Here is a 22,501-nt window from a genome sequence, read left to right on the forward strand (position 1 = left end):
TCGGGGATTGGAGAGGAGGAGTGATAAGAGCGGTGAACCGGAAAGAGGGATGAGGGAGATGATTCACGGGATTTACAAAGCGTGGAAAATAGCAGCAGCTCCATAGACTCTGGATGATCTGGGAGCTGAACCCGTGGCGACTGGATGCGACGTGAAATGGGCAGATGAGATAAACAGCTGAAGATGAACGGTACAGGATTAGTGCAAATTGAAACACAGAAGTAGAGGATGATATGGTATATTCCACTGGTGATTTTAGGGCACAAGGCACCTGAAGATGAGGACTGGAAGTGGCAAGACACTGCATGACTTGCAACAAAGGATACCTTCTGCCATCCGTTTCATGACTGGTGACTTGGGAATTTCGTTTTACGCGTAATGTTTTATTGTTTTTCCTGGCTGGGTATGATGATTGGTTGAATAAAAAGCGGAGATGGCAGAACCAAGGAAGTCTTTTTTATGGTTTTCCGGGTTCTTTCGGCTATTGCCCCCGAGTGTTTGTCAGATCTGCACACGCTATAGTCCTAGTCTAGAAGCAGTTTTTCACTGGGCGAAAACTTCCCTTACGATTTTGAAATATAGAATAGATATTTAAACTCGTGAATGTCGAGGACATTGTCACTGGAACTAGCATTCTTACTTCTACTGTCAGTGGTACTGACACTGCTGGTGTTATCATTGATATCATCAGTATTTTCATTGCCACTGCTTTTGAACATGAGCGTTTTGAAGTTGTCAGAATTCCTTCGGATCTTCCTCGAGAAGAAACACTATTGATCCAAAACATTGATAAAATTATGGCCTAATCCTATTAGCTTCAACAAATACCCACAGTATCGTAATTATAACGAAGTTTTTACACTTTTTGAAAGGATGCTGGTGTGGAGTATCTAAATGTTCATTGCGACGAAGATCAAAATGATACAGACATCAATACTGTATTTAAAATCGACTTCACGAATTCATTAACGTTGAACGATCTTCCACCACGTGAATTAACGTTCAAAGTAGTTAGCGCAGATGTTTTATTGCTCTACCCAAATTTATCAGGAGGATTCTGTAAAGGCACTAGATTGAAAATTGTGCTAACGTTAAAGGATTACCATTATGAACGGATTATTAACCTTCTGGGAAAAAATACCGTTCGAGATAGTCCGAAGACAGTTCTCTGTCAATTTTCTTTGCGAAAATGTTTGATTTCCAAGTCACAAGGTCAATCTATCGATAGTGTTGTTATGTATTTGTAAAGTTCATTAGATAGTCAAGTCCCACCACATGTTATACCGCCACATCGGTTGTTTTTACCTGCGTCCTGCTTTGCAAATGGCTTGTCACTTTTCTATGTCACGGTTGCCTAACTTTTTGCCATTTATTTCGTACTATTCAAAATGATTTTGCAGTCTTTCTATCGGGACTTATTCGACATGATGGTTCCATAGTCAAGTTTCCCTTGTGAATGACTATCGATGGGAGGATTTATTCCCGTCCATCGTGGTAATGATGGTGTTATCTCCTGCTAGCGCTGGAAAGTAAACTTTCATTTTTTATTCTTATTATTTAAGGAGGTTCCGGAGTTTGTTGGTGACAAAGTGAGTTGATCAAGTTTTGTTACATAAATTTGATTTTCGTCGATATTTCTTCACTTTTAAAATTGTACATACTTGTTAAAATTGGTATTTTCGTTGTGAGTACATATATACTTGTGTTTTACGTCATTTGGAACACTCGTAGTTTGGCGTAGAAAATTTTCACCAAGGTTTGCTTCTGATGGTGGAATCCCTGGAAAAAATTAGTATACATGAGGCAGCAGCCGAAAGATGGATGAAACGGAAATAGGATGGAAAGAATCTCGTTATTTATTCATTTCACATTTTGGAAGGATTCAGAAGTCACGAATGTGAACGAAGGTAGTGACAAGTTCCGACACCCCATTACTTCCGATTCAATTTCAATTCTATGCTCGACTACGAGATTCGTAGCATCAGAGCAGCAGACCATCCATTAAATGCCGTAAAAATCTGATCCTCTACGATTGCTTAACGTCTGTAGAGCACTTCTAGTCATGTCCATTCAAGGCGCATAAACAAGGAGATAAAAGTCATAAACATCAACCTGCAGAACTGACTTGTATTATATATTCGATGAGTGGCTGCAGACTGCTAAGCAGGATATTTCAAAATTGGAAAAACATGTTCCACAATTATGTAGAATACTTGGGAGTTGTGACTCAACTTCCATCTCAAACTATCTCTGCGCATAAGTCACTATTGCTACTAAATTTCATAGGATAATACTTTTCTTACATCACGAGCGATGAAAAGTAAAAATGATGACTCAAGATATTATGCTTCTTTAAAATTACAGTACATTTTTTATATCCCATGACTTAATTAGTCTTCGTGAAGTAATTTTTATGCCAGTACTACGATCCACTACGCTGCGTCCTTGTGACCTATTGCACGGTTGGAAGTTGGTAATTAACATGCTGGTATCCTCTACTTGCGGCAAGTTTCACGTAGGTGACCATGACCCCTCGTGTACAGAAGAAGTTTAATCTTAATTTGGTGTAAAATTTATTTAAAAAACCGATGAGTGCCGATATAATTAACGATGAAGGATCTCTTTAAACCTGGCTTCCAGGATTCGACTAATTTTTTCAGAGTTCTTTAGATTACTCTCTTTCAAATAACGCGCGATTTACCTCGAAAATAAATGAGTGCGATTTTTGATAAAAAATTGAATAAAAAAAAATTTTCACTCCTTCACGAGATGTTATATTAAAATCACATCTCATTCCAATAACAGAACGGATCACGAATTTGCAGCGGGATCTCGTACAGTATAAATTTCATTTTTTTATATCTTCACATTCTGTACTTTGTTCATTCGGAATACAGACTGTTCTGAAAATACTTTTTCGGATGAAAGAGCGTTCGGTCAAATGAATTTTCGGTAAAACAATTTTTACAGTCAGCAAAACGACGAACTTTGAAAAAAAAACTATAAACAAAGAGAAAAATAAGAAAACAATTTTCTGTAGTTCGGAATATGTAGAATTCCATGTCTTCACACGGAACTCTTACATTCGGTGTTCAAAGTGTCCGCTACCTTGAAGATGGATTCACCACAAGATTTCAAAACTGTGCACATCCACACTTAAGCTTTTCATTTTCCATAACTTTTTCAATTTCTGTTTATAAATACCGGAAGTTGTTTTTTCATTATTTGATCGTCAAGTTTATCATTTTCTTGACTTCACACAAAATCTTTGTATTGCTATCTACGGCTGAATAAATCGTTGGGTCACAAGTGATCACATATGATTCCCCAGATTACAAATCAGTTCCCGGTATCTAATCCTTCAAAGCCCTCCACAGCCGTTAGAATGAGTTTCCAACCATCGGTGTCTACCTCAAAATGCTGGCCTGAGCAGCCCCTACACACTATAGAACTATGTCCAAAAAATTGAAAAAATATTATGTGCGTCCTTTCAAAATTCAAATTTTGAACTGAAACTTTCGGAAACTAATTTTTTTTTTGTCTATAATATTATACCGTAACGATAAAAAAAAATTTGAAAAAAAAATCGATTTTTGACGATTGCTGACGTTTTAAAAAATCTGGAGTGACCTCTTAAAATTTTTTTTTAACTGTCCTTTGGAGTGGGCTCTTAAAACATCAAAAACTAACATTTTGTCACACGAGACTCAAAAAAAAAAATATTCGGTTTTTTTGCGTCACCCTAATAAACAACCTATACATCATGGATATACGCGTATAAGCTCGCGCTCGTTAGGATCTTGTGCTCTGGTGATTTCGTGTCAGGTGATAATATACCTGTAATCCCTTTGATGGTAAAAATGCCTTGGAGACATGGTTTTTGATCTAAGATACTTGCAAAATGATATATGAATCCTTATTACAGATTTTTTGAATACTCTTCTATGGTTTTTCGAGTTTGAACACAGAATAATTATCTCTTCCCCACAATTATCATAATCTACTAATCGTCTGTGAGTAACAGTTAAGTATTGAAAAAGTGCGAACACAGTAACATAATTAATTTGTTTGATTATTTGTGTTCTAGGATTACCGAACGAACTAAGCGTTTTTTGGCAACAGTATCCTTGGCCGTTTGGACTAGGCTTGTGCAAGATCCGAGCTTTTGTGTCGGAGATGTAAGTTGTAATGTTATTTTATTACGCACATTGAGAGTGAGTCATAAATATTGCTGAGCAGTATCACTGAGGTAGTCAACTAAACAGACTTCCTATCACTGACGATGTTTCGGAAGGATTTTTGCGTCGTGTCATATCAAACAAGTCGACTAGATTGCTCATCGTTTGTGAAAATGAAACTTGGATTAAGCGAGGAATACAATTGCTGAGTACTGAATCTGAGCTTTGCGATAATTCACTTCGATCAATTTTTTAAACATGATAATCGTGACCCAAAATCCATGCTCAAAGAATATTCGAAGGTTTCTCTACCCGACGATACGGATCTCGACGACCCTCCTTTCAATTCAACACCCTTGCAAATTTGTCGGAAATTCAAAAGCAATAAAAGCTTCTCCCTCTACCGAGAATATATCTTACACAAACGGTGGCTGCGATATCCCTTCTCATGGAAAACTGTCATCCCCCTACTTTGCTACATTTTACCTCCTACGTGTCTCTTGTATGAAACAGGTTTTCAATATCACCACGAAAAGCCGGATTCTCGATGTTACTCGAACTGACAGATAAAATTTTGAGAATCGATAACGTTACATGTAATAAAATTATGATTTATATAATTCGGGTATTACATGTCAAATCATCTAGCCTGTGGCCTTAATGATATTAAAAATTTTGTTACACGGTAGTCCTATAATGCCAAGATATATGCTAAAATAAGAAAATAAAAGCTCGATCACTCGGTGTTGAAAATTAATTATTTAAGCTATCACCAAACTATTTTACTCGAATTCCATGATATAAAAGAATGATTTTGAGGCCAAGACTTCTTTTTTTAATATTCGAAATCTTCTCAAAATTTAATACTAAAGCAGATTCACTGAATTTACTGGAAATGAAAATTGACACATTTCAGGTCCTCCTACGTCTCGGTATTGACAATCGTGGCTTTTTCGATGGAAAGATACCTGGCGATATGTCATCCTCTTCATCTATACGCCATGAGTGGACTGAAAAGGCCAATCCGATTCATTTTGGCTGCCTGGGTGGTTGCTCTGGTCTGTGCGCTACCTTTTGCGGTCTACACGACGGTTTACTACGTCGAATTTCCTCTAGGTATGTATTCCTAGAATCTTATCTTGAGACTTGATGTTAGTTTGAACCCTGTTGCAGAATAATTCTCGTTGCCTGAGTGTATTCGGCATGACTTTGATCCCGAATAACATGCTTATTCAAGTCTCAAGTATTACACTTGAACGGCTCGAGAACTTTCAAGTTTCTGCTTCAAGGGAACACGTTAGCAGAACTTGAAACTTTCAGGATTGACATGGAATTTCAATAATCAGATTCCACAAAACAAGCAGTTTGGATTGATTGTTTTCAACATGTGCGTGGATATTGGATCAAGTAATTTGAAAAATGTATGTTTATCGAAAGGGTCCTAGCATAAAAAAAAAAAAAAAACTAAAAAAAGTTTAAGTGAAAAATAATACAATAAACATTTGAGAATATTACATCTAAATTATACAATTGAAAATTGATATGAATATTATCAATTGCAAATGAGTGACATAATTTCGTAGGTAATCATCAAATTGTACATTGAATAGAAACTTCTGTTTTTACGCTTACATATACAAACAATCCAAACAGGTATGCAAGTTATTATTTTACGAAATTTTATTGAACATAGAAATTGAAAAAGTTTGGAAATTCGTTATTGGTAAGGAGAATTCGGGGCTTTCGAGTCTACTGCAGATGATGCGGTAGAAGAGTTGAAGAATATTCAAGAAATCTAATAATGAATTTGATACATTCATGTCGATCATTGAGGATTTAGAATCACAGTTTGAAACTAACGTATCACTTTGACTTTGCTTCGAAGCCTAGTTAAACTCAAACGATTTACTCTCCAATTAGTATTAGCTCAGTTATCAAAGCAAGTGCTGTATTACTCTACAGTCTACACCGTGGTGAGGTATAAAGGGTGTCCCTAATTCACGCAAGAAGTAATTTTGATAGAACATACAGATTTATAATTAAACATTGTACATTTTTTATTGATTCATAAATTATACGGTATAAGGTGATGTATGGAATAGTATATCGGAAAAATGGCCTCCACGGTTTTGCTGGCACATTTTTTTCATTACGAATTTGTTTTTTCCAGACTTAAAATACTTGGGAATAACAGATTCATTTACGTTTCATCAGACGTTTAATTTGGATCAGATCTTTCATTTCCGTTCTTTTATCTTGAAATAGACGCATGGAAATAGATTTTGTACTGACAATTGTTGGAATTCTGTGTCAGATGATAAATTTTCAAACCCTTGGAATGGGTGTCAGTAAAATATTAATTGCAATATTCGTGCTCCTCATGCAATTTAAAAATACCGCTTAAACGTTTGCCTAGATTATGCAATTTAATATCCAGGACTTACTGGTGATATTGCTGTGCATAAGCTAAGTGTTAAAATTCTGCACGATATTACTAAAGGTCAAGATCGGAAAGTAATGCAAGATTTCCGTTTACTTCTTACTCGTCAGAAATCCAGAACCGATATGGAATTCTTTCATCTGGGTAAAGACTTGGCACATGGAGAAGGGGACTTGACGTAGAGATATGGATAGTTCTCCAGGAACAGTATACTTGTCGTGTTGGTACTTCGTTTTCCAAAATGCAAAGGAAGTACAGATCCTTTGCCACAGATGGACTCAATGACATCTCTGTGAATAATGTTATAGAGAGCCAGGCTCAATTTCAATTACGAAGCACTTGAATTCCATTCAGTAAAATTCAGAATCATGTAGCTGGCGTCACTATAAAAATATGAAAACATCACTTTCACCATTCTTAATTGTTTTGATAAGAGGATCCATCTTTTTTACTTAAATTCTGCGATTATCTCAAATACACTTAGTACCAATGGTTTAATAAGTGAATAAAAAAATGCAATTAGTGTTCAGAGACACTAATATTTATAAACTTATAGTTGGATATTTATTTACAGTTCAGTCAAGACTCTCTACCAGAACACAAATTACTAGCGGCTAATTATAACCTTCATTTTTGCTCGTTAGTTAATGAGTAGTCCTTAACCAGGTTAGTTTAGTCTGAACCAGACCTGCGCTGCGTACAGTTGAAAAAAATGATTCCAGTGTATTGTTGGCTAAAAATTTCGAGTATTACATGAGAAGTGTAAATTATTCAATTAAGAATTCCACGTAAAAAACATTCTTCGTTGAAAATACATTTTCCTTATACGTGTCACACATACATTAAATGATAAGCCTACGAAATCTCAATTCTTCTCGGAGAAGAAGGTACCCACACAATTCGGGATTTTCACGATCAATTTCCTCTGACAATGAATCGCTGAGAAAAGATCCAACCGCTCACAATTACTCACATTCATGAGTTCTAATCGTTTTGCAGGGTCGAAACGTCACGTTGAGGACTCAGCGATCTGCGCCATGCTTCAGCACAACATGCCACCTTTTCCACTTTACGAATTGAGCTGCGTTATATTCTTCCTCATACCCATGCTCCTAATTTTGGTATTATACGTCAGGATGGGCCTGAAAATACGAAACACGTCGCTTGGTCAAAGTATAGAGGGATCTGTTCACGGTGAAACGAGGCAAGTGCAGTCCAGAAAAGCCATCATCAGGATGCTGAGTAAGTTTCGATGAGAAATTTAATGCTTTCACTGTATGTTAAGGTGCTTATAAAGACGCGTTGTACACCTCGAAAACGTGGGGACGCAAAACTCCTATACCGCTCAAGCGATCAGAGTAAAACTTGGGCCATTAATGCCTTATTTTGGCAAAAAGTGGAGCGTCTTTTTAATTTTTCAAAATTTGGGAAAAAATTTTACAGATTGGTTACCACCCACAGAAATTGGCCGAATTTTCTCAGTTACACTGAATGGATCGAACTATCCGGTATAATGCCACTTGGCGGTGATGAAACACACATTTTGAGCCCAGTCCCATGAGATTTGATATTGAAGTGACGAAATGGCAGCTGATCTGGTTTTCGATTACGAAGAACACTGAAATCTCGTTTTGGTGACATTTGTTGGTAATTTCTTACCGACGTTACACGCATACATTACCGGCATGCGCGTAATGTCGGTAACAAATGTCGCCAAAATGAGATTTCGGTGTACTTCGTAATCGAAAACCAGATCAGCTGCCATTTCGTCATTTCACCATCAAATCTCATAGAACTGGGCTCAAAATGTGTGTTTCATCTCCGCCGAGTGGCATCATACCGGATAGTTCGATCCATTCAGTGTGACTGAAAATTTGGCCAATTTCTGTGGGTGGTAACCAATCTGTAAAATTTTTTCCAAATTTTGAAAAAGTGATAAGACGCTCCAGTTTTTGCCAAAATAAGGCATTAACTGCCCAAGTTTCACTCTGATCGCTTAAGCGGTATAGGAGTTTTGCGTCCCCGCGTTTTCGAGGTGTACAACGCGTCTTTATAAGCACCTTAACCGTGAAACTTGATGAGCCAATAAAAACCAAATTGCTCATCCGTTAGTCTAAGCTTCAGAAATCTTACTCCATATAGATTAAGCAGCTCCGTAAAATTGATAAATAATTGTAAATCGAAGCTTCTTTCTCACCACAATTCATCATGTCGCTGAAGCATCGTGAAGTGAGGCTTCAAATACTCGCTGGGTTATTGGGTAATTCCTGGCTAGACATTTTCACCTTTGCCTACAGAAAAGTACTTGGAGTCAAAATCACACTTGAATTAAAAGTTTGCATCAGTCATTTTGGCTCACAGCTTTAAGTGCTAAAAGGTACATTAACAGCTGTGATCGGAACGCGGCTTATCGATTTCCGGCGGGTCATGTTTGTTTGGGAATTACGCTGTGGGTTGATGAGAAATATGAAACGTAATTCACTTCTCTGTTTGAAATTTTTTCAGCAAGCGCTGTGTGCGTTAATGAGAAATATGAGATGTAATTCAATTCTCTTCTCAAAACAAATGGAGCAGTAAAAATGTTCAATCATTTTTCGTACGTTTTCGGATGAGGTTGTGGAGCTCAATTTTGTGTGATGAACCCCTTTTTCGTACAAATTGTCGAATTTAATGCGAACTACTGAAACATACTTTCCACATTCAATAATTAAAAATTATATTCATCATTTATATTTGGATTACACGAGTGCAATGGCTGTCGGATTCATAGAAATGAAATGAATGAGTGAAATGGTCTCGATGAATTTGAACAGAGTTGTCGGTTGGAGAAAATTAAAAATTCGAGTCATTATAGCGTCATGTAATAACCTGCTGATTGAATAATTTTCAATTCTCTCGTACCTACATTCTTCATGGAATCCTCGTATACATTCACGGTCAAGGGTCGCCAATAATTTACGTCAGTCTTGTTTTTCATTTTGGGTTTAGGGTCGCCAAGTAACCTTACATAATTTACGGAAGGACTCTTTGCATCTACACATGAAGAGCTCAAATTACTACCAGATTCAATATTTCAATGTCACTTACTTGGCTCGTGTTATATGGAATTTTGTCACGATAGAATCAATCTCGATTATTACGGATTCTGTTCTTAAAAACTAATATTTCATTTTTAATGTAGAGAAGTCGATGAATAAAATCCCGTACATAATTTGCAGCTAAGATTTCCGTTCTTTTTTTTAATTTCAGGCACATTTGTGAAATTGTTTCAATCACACTTACATTCATTCGCCATCGTTCATTCAGCAATTAAAATAAAACCGAGATGTAAATATGTATGAATAACATCAGGGTGTGAAGATTATTGGTTAAAAATAGTTGAAACTTAGCTTTTATAAGCATGTATATCAATCATTTCTGTTTCTGTTTGTCCTCGGGTCACAAGCCTCAGTCCGTATTATAACAATTAGCGTCTAACTCATACATTTTTTTTACGTGGATGAAGATTTCTGTACCGCACTCCAATTTCGTCACCATCACCGTAAACCGCCTCTTTTAACAATATTATCGTACAATATTGCATATTTAATCCCCTTAAAAGGGATCTCTTGTGCAAAAAAAACTTTTTCCAAATAGATTAAAAATGTGTTCTCATCCTTTATGAAAAAAGATTGAAATCACATACTAAAGACAAGTACATGTCTGTTAATTCACAATAAAAGCATGACTGAAACTTAACCCTTAGCTTTCACATTGCTCTGGAATCACACTGCTGCCATACTGAGACATCTAGAGACTGACACTAATAAACTTATCCAACTACAAATGATAATTAAATAGATTACAATTATATAATCTCAAATTAAATAGATTATAATTATGTAATAATTATAATTAATGATGATTAATAAAAATTTAGGAAAACAATTTAAATCAGTAAGTGTTACTCTGCGGGTCTCTTTCAAGGCATCATGCATACATGAAACGATAATGAACACCAAGTACCACTTACTTAATTAATTTTTTTTAATTTTATCACCGCTGTCCGAATATATTCACAATTAGGCATCGAGGTTAGGTTGATGTGATAAAACGACTCTTTGAATTGCATGGAAAATGTACTGAAATACAAAATGTAATGAAAATATTACATGTATCAGCATAGTCTTCGTTCAAGTTGTTCATGTTAGAACTGATAATAATTAGTATTTTGGTGCTCTCTATTCACACCTCTTATCGTCGACGTATTGCACGAAAATGTATCTTACGAAACATGCTGGCATTCTACGCCATAAAAATTTTCTTACATCACGCTCTGAATAATCTCCATGCGATTAGAATAATTTTTTGATGAATATTTGACAGAAAACTCGACTGTTTGTAAAATTTAGTTTATACATTTGCACACGTTCGTTTCAGAGCATTTTCAAATGCTTCCTTATCCATTATCCCGGCTATTTCCACAACTATGCTCTCATAACCTTAAAAGTTATCATCGTTATAGAAAGCGGAGCCATATTCGGTCCAATTTTCACGCCGCAACATCGTTATAGATAAAAAAAGAAAAAAACATCGATGTAAATGATGTTTACTGATTTATTTCTTACATTTGTATGAAATGTCACGTTGCGAACTTCATTATCGAACTTGGCTTGAAGTTGAGTCGGCGAACCAATTAATCGCTACGATATAATGAAAACGTTGTTTTGCGTGGATTAGAACATTCATAAAATCAATTTTAACGGAATTCTCTGCGAGGCTATCAGCCAAATTTTATCAACCTGCATATATATATATCTACACACTTGTTACATCGCCTAGTTCTCTGCGATTTGTTTTTTTGTTTTCAACTCCTTAAACTTTTTTGCTGTCACTGAAAATACTGATTCGAAAAAAAAAGATTGTAACTCCTAGGAGCTTAAAGTGGTCTTTTCTGTACTCCGCGCATGCGCATTCGCGGATGCACTCTACCGTCATAGAAACGGATACTTTGTGTACGGAAAACACACATGAAGAAGCCCGTTAAACATGCTCGCTTTATATAGAATAACTTTCTGTTCAAAAGGTGCTGTCGTCGTGATGTTCTTCATCTGTTGGGTCCCTTTTCACGCGCAACGTCTGCTCTACGTGTATGCCAGGAATTCCGCTTACTACGCAGAAATAAACGAATGGCTCTACGCGCTGGGAGGCTGTCTTTATTACTTCAGCACGACGGTGAATCCAATTCTTTACAACCTGATGAGTGCCAAATACCGAGGTGCTTTCAAAGAGACGCTTTGCTGTTTGACAGGGAGTCCCACCTTCATGAGGGACGAACTTAGCAGTATGAGGGACACCACAATCTGCGGATGCGACAGTGCTACTGGGATGCAACTTGTCAGAATTCGCAGTCTACGTTACACTCGGACTGTAAGGTAATGTGTTTTTTAATATGTATAATTCAAATCTCATCACTATTTTTTATTTCTAGAAATTTTTCTGACTGATAGATTATTGAGTCGAATTATTTTCTTTACTAGCGTACTTTGTGTAAGTCTCAAAAGTGAAAGTGAAATTTTCGTCGTATCATAATTTTAACCGATTCCGACATTGAATAATAACTGTAAAATAGCTCCTAATAGGTGTAGAAATAAATTCAATTTGTCGTCCACCAGATGAGCTCTAAATAAAATATTTCTTATAATCACGAAACATTTTACTTCTCACTTCAATAACATTGAAAAACAGGAAAATTTCAATCGCGGGTGTATAACTTCAATTTAATCGAGGAATATGAATAACTTCATTCCCTGGTATGTAGGTATCTTAGACTCTGTTATCTGCTGATTTTCAACTTTTTTCTCACCTCGCTTTGACTACTCCAAGGATAAAAAGGCAGCAAACAGACTACCCCGTCCGTTTTGCACAATTGCACAAAAACAAGTTTCTAAAATGTCTGTCAAATATTTCTTTTTCCATCCTTACAAGAATTTTTTTTAAAGTTAAACCTACATGCTACCGTTTAGTTTTCTTCCTCGTGGAAAGGACCTTCGTAAACATTTAAACTTTCCGTAAAGGATCATCCTGCGATATGCTGTCAAAGCTGTACGTGATCTTTTTCTACCTACTTGAGTCTTCAGAAAATCTTGATTGCTTGTCAATGCAAAGCTGCTGAGGCATTTACAGTTTCTTCCTGATACGCTGTCGTGCTTCGCATGGTTACGACAGGACTCGGATTCATCTTGACTTTTTTTAAGCCCAAGTGTCTTGGTTGGGGAGGATTTAAAAGAAGCATGTCTGATGATGTTTCCGACATTTTGTTTTTTCACTTCGTCTGATTTTCTCATTACACCCTATTATTGATTTGGGGCGTACCTATCCGAGATCAGCTCCAATATATTGGAAGGATTAAATACTTTTACGTATTCGATTGAAGGAATCTATCGTTAAAATGCAACACGTTATTTTACACGCCGTTCCGTGAGTCGTTTGTCAAAAAAATTGTACGACATTTTGCTTGTGACTGGAAGTAGTCCTAGATTTTTTGTGAATTTAAGAAGATTTTCCAACTTCTTTTTCCTTCCTTGGAAAAATGCAACTGTCTTTCCCATTCCAAACTTCCAACTGCATATGTGCACATCGGTTTTCTCGATTTCCGTTCTTTCCTGGAGTTTCAGCGTTAAGGGATTATACGCAGTTAAGAAACCGAAAAAAGATATTTTTCAAGGATTTTTCAGGGAGAGATATTTCAATTTGTCAATACAAAAATTTATATGCATATTAGAGTAACGTTGAACTTCATTCTAATGTTTTTTATTTGTAAAAATAATGATTCTTAAAGCTGCTATAGCCGATCTTCCGGAGCACATGTAAAAAAATCTTCTCGCGGTGAGCAAAAAATCTCTGAACTGGATAATCGGAAATGAAAAAATAATAAAAATAGTTTAGTCAGTATAAGATATTATCTGGTCTTTAGTCGAAGTAATAAGCAAAATATTAATTTCTAACAAAACTGCGGCTTCTTAAAAAAAAATTTCGATATTCTCCAAGAATTTTCGAAAATTCCTAACTGTGTATAACCCCTTAAGAAGGTATTCTGGTCTAGAGGCTTAAATTTGAGGCATTTTTTAAAGTATGACAAAAAAAAAAAAAAAGAAAAAACGTTTTTACTATCAAAAATTTCCAAAATTGCACGATTTTTAATGCTGTTCGCGCTCGAACCTCGCGGACCCGTTGGTACCTCGCGACGTTGAGGGTACCCGGTCGCATGGTGGCGCGCTGTGCGAAAACGGGCTCTAGAGGGCGCGCGCGCAGCTCCCGGCTTCACGCACGCGCGCGATCCACTTAGAATCGAGCGCTCGAGTAGGTAGGACGTCCTGCTAAATCTCCCTATTCTGCCCGCGCGTGCGATTACCGCGTTCTTTCCGCGCTCGGTCGGGTGTCGAGTTCTTTCCATCTCACGTAGTTTTAAGGGTCGCGTTTTTAGGGTTAGTTATGGGGACCGGGTCCACCTTTTGGTGACCTGAGGTGCCCGTTCCTAGGGGGAGCGTCGACGCGGCGACACACTTGTCGCCCGTGCACAACAGCGTTGGATCCCCGAGACGTCGGGACCGCTATTTGCACGGCCCTGAGCCATTTTGAACGCTCCCCGTTACCCCACTTCCACGTAACAGTCGGAAGTGCGGCGTGTTAATGAGTTGTACATATTCGGCAGGTAGATTAAGATTGTTGAATGATCATTCAATTTAGATTACTTTGTTTGATAAGGAACGGGCAAGCCAATTTATTACTTCGTAGCCTGCCGAACTGATTTTTGTTGAATAAATACAGGATTTGCTTCGGCTTTTCCCTGTAAACTGTGAGGGTTTTTGTGCCGAAGCAAGCGCTCTCTTATCTCCCGCGAAATTGTGAACTTTATTTATTCACTCTCTCACTCACTTATCCCATCCCGATTAGCTTTGGAATCGAACTCTAGACAAATAACCAAACAAATGCTTTTTCGGGAATTTTTTTTCAGGGTAAAATAAAATTAAATCAGTTAGATTTTTTGATATATTATTAATGGTATCTGAGAGTGTACAAAGGAAATTTATATTTTTTCTGAAATTATTTTTTACAGTTTTGTAGCACTGAAGGGAGCGTCTCAAAATAAAGATAGGTGGCTGGCTCCGGTGATTTTGGCCGCTTGAGGACATGTGAAACAAAAAAATCAATAATATTATTGTTCTGTAAGCTTGTCATTCTGGTTGGAACTAGCATTAAAGAATTTTGTTAAAAAATAACAAAATGATACATGGTAATGGACTTCAAAAAAAAAAGTGACGTATATGTGAAGTGTAAAATAGAAATTTAGGGACAAAAACAAAACACCATAGTTCCTGCGAGAGCTATTGATTAGTAGTCATATCCGAATTCCAGCCCAATCGGTTTTATTACCCGGACTGACCGTAAAAACGTTATTTCGAGAAAAACGTGTTTAAAGTTTCAAAAACAGATTTTTTCTTTTAAAACTGATACATTTTAATCGTCTATGCTTGGGGCGCATAACATGTCTTTAATTTTTTCGTAGGCATCATTTTCAGCAATTTTTTCCACCTTACAGCTCATTCTGGCTACTTTAGAAGCCCTTGTCGTGTCATTTTTTGCCTTGAGATCCGGGAGTTGTACAACTGCGAGACGCTCTCAAATATTCGTTATAACTTCATTTATATCTCAATTTTACAATTTACTCTTGATGTATTTTATTTTCGAAATAGGTGAGAATAAAAATCGATTTTTCCAACCCAAGTTACCAGACTAAGAAGAGGAGAGGAGAAAACAAAATCTTATTTATTATATGTGTGTATGAGTGTTCTGAGACTCATCATTATATCAATGAAATAACCAACAAAGATCGATTCTCATCAAAAACGACGATTGATCCACACAATTTTATTTTTGTGAATAATTGTTGCAGGTGTACCCTGGACCATGCAAAAGATATTTTACGTTCTCCGAGTAGAACGAGGTGCAATAAAGCCGATAATGGCAACGGTGTGCATTTGAGTGCTTCTCAGGATCAGGACCATATGCAAAACTCAAACACTGACCCATTACTTGATTCCAAGAAGACATCAATCATCAGCCAGGCCAGCAATGGAAAACCAAAGTGTCACACTACCGAGGTCTACGTACCACCGGATGAAACTTGCATCTGATCCCATTTCCAGGAGACCTTCACTGTTTGAGACCTGATAAATTATTGTAAGTTACATCTTGCTCCTATCAGCAATACATTGAAGAGGCCTGCAAACTGTGATTTTAGGGACAGCACGTTTTCTACCCGCGTTATTTCAACCCCTAGTTGAGCAAAGGGATTGCTGTGGGTTGAAGTATGTTTCTGTAAATCACGTATGGTTTTAATCGCGGCCGGGTTTGACATTCTTATGGAGCTTAACATAGGGGAGGAACAGGTCTATCGATTTCTTACGTACTTTTTTTCAGTCACAAAAAATCCATCGCGGTAATACAATTGTTGTAATTCCAATCTGGGATCTTCGTCAGTGTTCTGAACACGTGTGTCTCCTGAGTGTATTGTGAAAATTGTAATGAAAAAATATTGCCATTTTATGTAATTCAGTTAAAATTACTTTTGTAATGGGTTGTTCATGGGTGGGTAGTTCAAGTCATCATTATCATAATTTCAAATCGACTTTCAATTCACACATATGTACCTGAAATATCTTGGGTGGAATTTTTGTAGATAAATTTCTTAATTCAACCCCTTTTTACAATTAGTATTAGAATCGATTTTTGGTCATTTTGAACGAAAACTCACCGAACCTCCCAATTCATCAAATTTGATTTAAAAAAAGTCATTCAAGAAACATTCATAAATATTTCTGTAAGTTGACACGGTCACCAGTGCTAAGGTGAGTTTGAAACTGTCTAGAAATAACATGACAAAGAAGAAAGTAAAATGAAAAAACTCGATATGCCGCCAAAAACGACCCTTAATATATCCTACAGTCGAAAAAACGCCGCCATGAGCTCCACAAGACTGTAAAGAATAAACAAAAGCTTGGATATTTAACATATATAATATATACAATTGTATAGAACAGGCAGAAGAAAACTAACTTTCCTGAAAGAACCGTTGTTCAAACTTTTCAGCACTCGCGAAAATGAAATTATCGAATAAAAAGATTTTGATCAAATATTTTTGCAAATACCTGAGAAATGTTATAGTAGTTTTGCTATATAGATAACTGACTCAAAATTCAAGAAAGCTAATTAATTATATCTCAAATCAACACGAATTTTGAGTCTGATTTCTAAATGTTAAATTTTGATTCTTCCACTTAACTGATGAAAGAAAAAATATTTTTTTTTTGGATAAACTTTGCTTTTCTAGACACCAGAACGATATTTTGGATTTTCTAAAAACTTAACTATTTTCTCAAACATTTATTGTATGTAAAAATTGAAGAAACTTCAGTTTTGCATTTACAATAATTCAAACAACATTCTTCAAGCTGTAAAATCAAACTTTTTCGACAAATAGTAATTTTCGTCTGTTTAATATCGCTTAACATATGATAATCACAAACTTTAAGAAGGGTGAATACATTTTTCCATTGTATTGATGCATGACAAATAAAAAATTAATCAACTTAATCCAGGCCCAAAAGGATTTTTTTTTTTTGAACGGTGTTATTCACCTAAATTCCAAATGTAAAAAGTATATAATGAGATGAAAACGTTGGAAAAAACATTCTAATTTTCACTATTATTGACTCTTTGAAGAAGCTTATGCAATATTGAAAATAAAATTGCAGTGAATAACTTTATTGACGAGTAATGAGTTTCTCATTTTGAACGTAGCAATGTAATTGCTCACCGAAGAGGGTTAACTAAGGAAGAGCTGCCTTGCGATGTTGATAAAGTGTTCGCATTCAATAAGCTAGTACCTAAGAAGTTTCTTAGCATTGGTTGCCATCCCATATATAAATTTCATTTACCACTTTTGATAATGATTATATTCATTAAAAAAACCCAAGAATAACGACAAATGAATCCGAATACTCTAAGAAAAATTTATTCACACAAAACATCAAGAAAGAATGTTATTCACCTACTGGCCAAAATATTTCTGAACCAAAATAATATACAGGGTGACGACAAAGTACGTAAACAAATAAACAGTTCACTAACGGTGGCAAAATAAAAACATAACAAAAAAAAAAATAAAAAGACAACTAAGGTCAAGTATTACGCAATTCTCAACAAGGAATTCAATGGCTACCTTACATTTACCCGTGAGGCACAATTTTAAGGTCATTTCGAATTCGGCTTCTTTTCTTAATCCATAAGCATAGGTAAGAGATGATCATGTTATCCAGAATTACTCTACGAAAACAGTCGTTTTGCGGCGATCTCACACCCTCGAGTTTCTATGATTCTCTTCAAATTTTGTGAAATGCACAAACAACATGATACCAGACACGTGTAAAGGTCACGATCATGCTTCATAAGCTCTTGAGTTCAGAAGATACGACATCGTACAAACTGTTCAATTTTGTATAAATTATTGATATTTGTCATGTTATATTGAACTGCAGTGTGAACAAACCATTACTTCAAACAATTAGAAACCAGAAACATATATGAAATGTGTGATAATCATGTATTCAAAATTAAAACATATTATATAGACTTAAAAAACTTAAATCTGGAAATTGGAAACTGCATTTTCTGGCTTCAAACGTCACACTTCGTGTAGAAAACCGAATAAGGAATGAAAATGTCTGCAATAAAAATATTTATTTACCTATCAATCCGGGCCCGTGGTAATCAATTCCGTCGAGGACCTTGCACAAATCTGACGGATTGTGGCTTTTGGTTAAATTTACTGAAATTTTGCTAATTTGTAGATCAAGTCGTCTAAGTAAAGAGTCGCCCACTCTTGTTACAAATTGATTCTATGAGCTGCTGTTCAGTTCTATGAGCTCTCAAAGGTCAGATAATTATCGTTAAATTTTCAATAACAAATCGACCTGAGTAGATTAACTGCAATCTCTCGCAGGATTGACGATCCCGTGAGTTAGGAATATGGATGCACTTTCGCACCATAACTTACAGGACATCAACCATGATTAACGACGTGGATGTATAAAGTAGGCGCCCAGCTCATGGTTTCTGGCTCAGCACATGCACATGAAAATCATCTCATTTTGGCGACATTTTTTATCAACATGCGTGTAATGTCAATAAAAATTGTCTCCAAAATGAGATATCGGTGTTCTTTGTAATGGAAAACCAGATCAGCTGGCATTTCGTCATTTTATCATTAAATCTTATGGGACTGGGCTGATCCTGATGGGGCTATCCTGATCGCTTAACCCTTAATCCTAGAAAAGATTGTTCAACTACTCAGATCCACTTACTTTTTAACATTCAACAATGATCTGCTGGCCTTTGACTACTCCTAGAGCAAAAACAGTTAATGGAGTATCGATTTGTGCTGATGGTAACCTTCACCAGCACTGCTTGATCTACAAAATAATTAGATCTTATCAAATCCGCTTTTTGTTTTTTGCAAGTGTAGATTGTGGACTGCAAAATTTAGAAGTACGAGAATTTCTATTTATGAAAAATATGCTCAACTACGACTTAAGTTATTCCTAACGGACGTCGCTTGTGATTCACTTTCGAAGAAATTAAAGAAAATACTACGCAGTATTTTTTAAGAGAGGTGAAAATAAATTGCTGTATGAACGATGTGCGAACAGTCTTGCTTCTTTGTTTACGTTAACATGATCTGTATTTACAAATCTCGCTCAATAAATGTTTAAGTAATTTATACCATTGATACCCTGATTATATTTTGGAATACACTCATAAGTGTAACATTAAGTTTATGCATTCACTGTACAATATGTTGATTTCTATATCTGTTTTAAATGTTGTCGTACAACTGATTGTTCATAATGGATCAATTGAACGTTATTTTAGATTAGAATTTTTTCCAATAATCAATATTAGCACACCGCCGTTAGAATTTCATTTATATCTGAAAAAAGGTAAGTCGATAACTAATTGTGAGTACAGAAGTAAAGTGTAATAATTATTTTCAAAAGTATTGTACGAGTGAAATCAAAGAAGTTATGCAATCTAATATTAATCACATTTTCCCAACCTTAAGAGTCTACCCAGATAAAAAAATTGGAGAAAAACATCAACTAGGAGAAGAAAAACTTAGAAAATGCTTGAAGATTCTGGGTTATGTATAAAAAGTTTAAACAATATCTCACAAAGGACTGACTGTTGATTCGAATTTCTGCCAATTCTTTTCTTTGGAAACTACAAAAAAGAATCGAATGGCAACCCACTCTGGGTCTTGGCTTAAAAAATTTTCATCTGGATCAAAAGTTTTGAGAATTTTTTCAAGTTTTTAAATTACATCCAAAGATGTGATGATTTTTAAAAATCACAAGTAATACAAATTCACCCAAAAACAATGTGAAAAAAAAATTCAGTACCTTTCAATATAAAAAACTGTGAATCAAATCGAAGGGGTCGAGGGTTAGATTTCGGTCAATGTGTCATGGAATGCTCCATATAAAAAGTTTAATAACAAGAAATAATCAGAAATCAAATAATCTCCACAAGCATTCTAAATAGAGATTTTTCTATTTCTTAGAACAACAAAAAAATTTGAGTTCTGGTAGCTCACAAAAACGATTTTTGAAGAATAAAATGGCAGTGCAAGTCAATTGAATGAAATTATTTGAGTTTTTTGCATCTGAAGTTGACGCTACAATAACAAAAAAAATATCGTCATATGTACTTTGATAACGTCGTTATCGTTTAATTTTTCCAATATAAGAGCACTTTAGGCGTAGACAGCAAAAAACAAGCTTATTTTCTAAAACGTTTTTCTCAGCTTCTTTATTAGATATAACAATAAAACTTTTTCGAGAACATAATGTTATCCTTATCGAATATAAAAAATATTGTTTACTTCGTCCCGCGTTTTTTGTCCAATCTTCAGAGAGCGCCAAGTCGAGTCCTCAAGAAAAATGTGTTCCCATGGCGGACAAACAGTCTCCGGATTGACACGCCTGAAACAGAAATAGGAAACGACATTTTAAAGAGGAAGATTTGCCACGTGGTAATCCACCACCGTTTGCCAAAAACATATCATAGAAAAAAAAATGGCAGCTATTTGAAAAATGTTGTACGAAAATTGACTATTTTTGCACCACTTTCATCCTGTAAATTTTTGTACTATAATTTTTTTTCCACAAAATGTAGTGAATTACAATAAAAAATACCTTAATGCAGAATCGTATGAAGTTTCATCAAAATCGATCAAGTACTTGCGGAGATTCTTTGTCCGTCATGGGAACACATTTTTTTTTTGAGGACTTGACTTTGGCGTAACCCGAAAGTTGTACAGAAACACTTGACGAAATAACCAATTTTTTTTCTATTCTATAAAGATAACATTATGTCCTCGAAAAAGTTCTATTGTTATATCTAATAAAGAAGCTGAGAAAAACGTTTTCGAAAATAAGCTTGTTTTTTACTCTCTAGACTAGACACCTACCTTAATTAACGTCTATACGAAAATATATCACACATATATGTAAAAAGCGTAAGAAAATTATAAGTGGCGCGTAAAGTTTTTACATATATGTTCACCCACGTGAGATAATGCATATAACACATAGCATTGGACTATACATCCTGTTCTTCAATTGCTCGAAAATGGAACGTTTGAGGTCGCGTAAAACAGTTTATAACTCTGCCTTCACGCGACCAAAGTATTTGGTGGGAATTCAAATACTTGGCATACGTATCACCATCAAAGAGGCACAAAGTTCGTCTAACAGATGGGGAAAAGTTGTTCGGTTTGAGGTGCTTCACCAATCATCCTTGTAATTGAGATCCCGGGATGTTGGAGCTGGAGTTGAAAGTTGGCTCGATCCTGCAGCGGATATACCTACAGTCATATTGAACTTTACCCTTCCTGTGTCTCTGAGAAGACTTGGAAGGAAGAAAGGGACCACCTAGAGTGGAAAGGAGAATTAAATGACAGTCTCTTGGCCATGTAGGCTGAAAATCGAGATTATAGTGAAACCTACGTTAAATGATAGTGAAACGGACTCGCGTTTCAAATAAAAGTGGGTTCGGGAGCTTGATTAACGGAATCAATAAAAGGCGCTAGATAAAATATTTGGAGGAAAATATTTTTAATGGCAATGTGTGTTTCTAGTTTAAAGTCTGAAACAGGACTGTTTTTACAATAATAGTGGTTGATACAGCAACCCTATTCATTTTATGACATTAGAAGGCTTAGTTTTCTTGCATCACATGCCAAATACTAGATCATTAGAAAGGGGGGTATAACGAGTGATTTTACCCTTTGTAACCATAGATTTGAGGGTGCATTCTGAATAAGAACTTTTGGTAACGTTAATATTTTCTGACAACTATTTATTATTCATGCGCGATTCAACAGAATGGAAACACAAGCAATATACATTTCCGGTTGAGATACATTGACACAACTTTTTGGCAAATTCAATTCAACGTATGTAATCTCATTACTATCCGAAAAGCATGCATAAACGGAACGAAATATCTTCATCGAGGATTTCACAAAAATACGAATATACCCATGAGCATCAGTATTCAAAATGTCATTACACATTATTGGTATATTGAAGGGACATTCATGGAAGTTTGCATTCAGCTGTAATTGGAGAACTCTACCGAAGTCGTCATCAGCAGTCCTCTCCGTTCAACTTCTTCCGAAGTTGGTATGCCGACTAGCCTTGTCTAGCTCTAGCCCATAGCTTGAAACCCAACTCTCGTCTCATGGCTTCGAGTTCTCTTATCATTCCTCGGGTCCCACGAC

At 35.9% G+C, this 22,501-nt stretch overlaps 1 protein-coding gene across 1 annotated transcript in view; it reads left to right on the plus strand.

Moving 5' to 3' along the window:
* The window catches only part of LOC124406553 (neuropeptides capa receptor-like), a 37,760-nt gene extending 21,954 nt beyond the window's left edge, over positions 1 to 15,806 (plus strand). The window contains exons 2-6 of the mRNA XM_046882024.1: positions 4,088 to 4,178; positions 5,095 to 5,294; positions 7,618 to 7,860; positions 11,684 to 12,032; positions 15,554 to 15,806. Coding sequence (XP_046737980.1) covers positions 4,088 to 4,178; positions 5,095 to 5,294; positions 7,618 to 7,860; positions 11,684 to 12,032; positions 15,554 to 15,794 — 1,124 coding nt within the window. The 3' untranslated portion in view covers positions 15,795 to 15,806. The remainder of the gene's footprint in view (positions 1 to 4,087; positions 4,179 to 5,094; positions 5,295 to 7,617; positions 7,861 to 11,683; positions 12,033 to 15,553) is intronic.
* Positions 15,807 to 22,501: the final 6,695 nt, after the last annotated feature.

This window comes from Diprion similis, chromosome 1, assembly GCF_021155765.1.
Source record: "Diprion similis isolate iyDipSimi1 chromosome 1, iyDipSimi1.1, whole genome shotgun sequence".
Taxonomy (NCBI): Eukaryota; Metazoa; Arthropoda; class Insecta; order Hymenoptera; family Diprionidae; genus Diprion; species Diprion similis.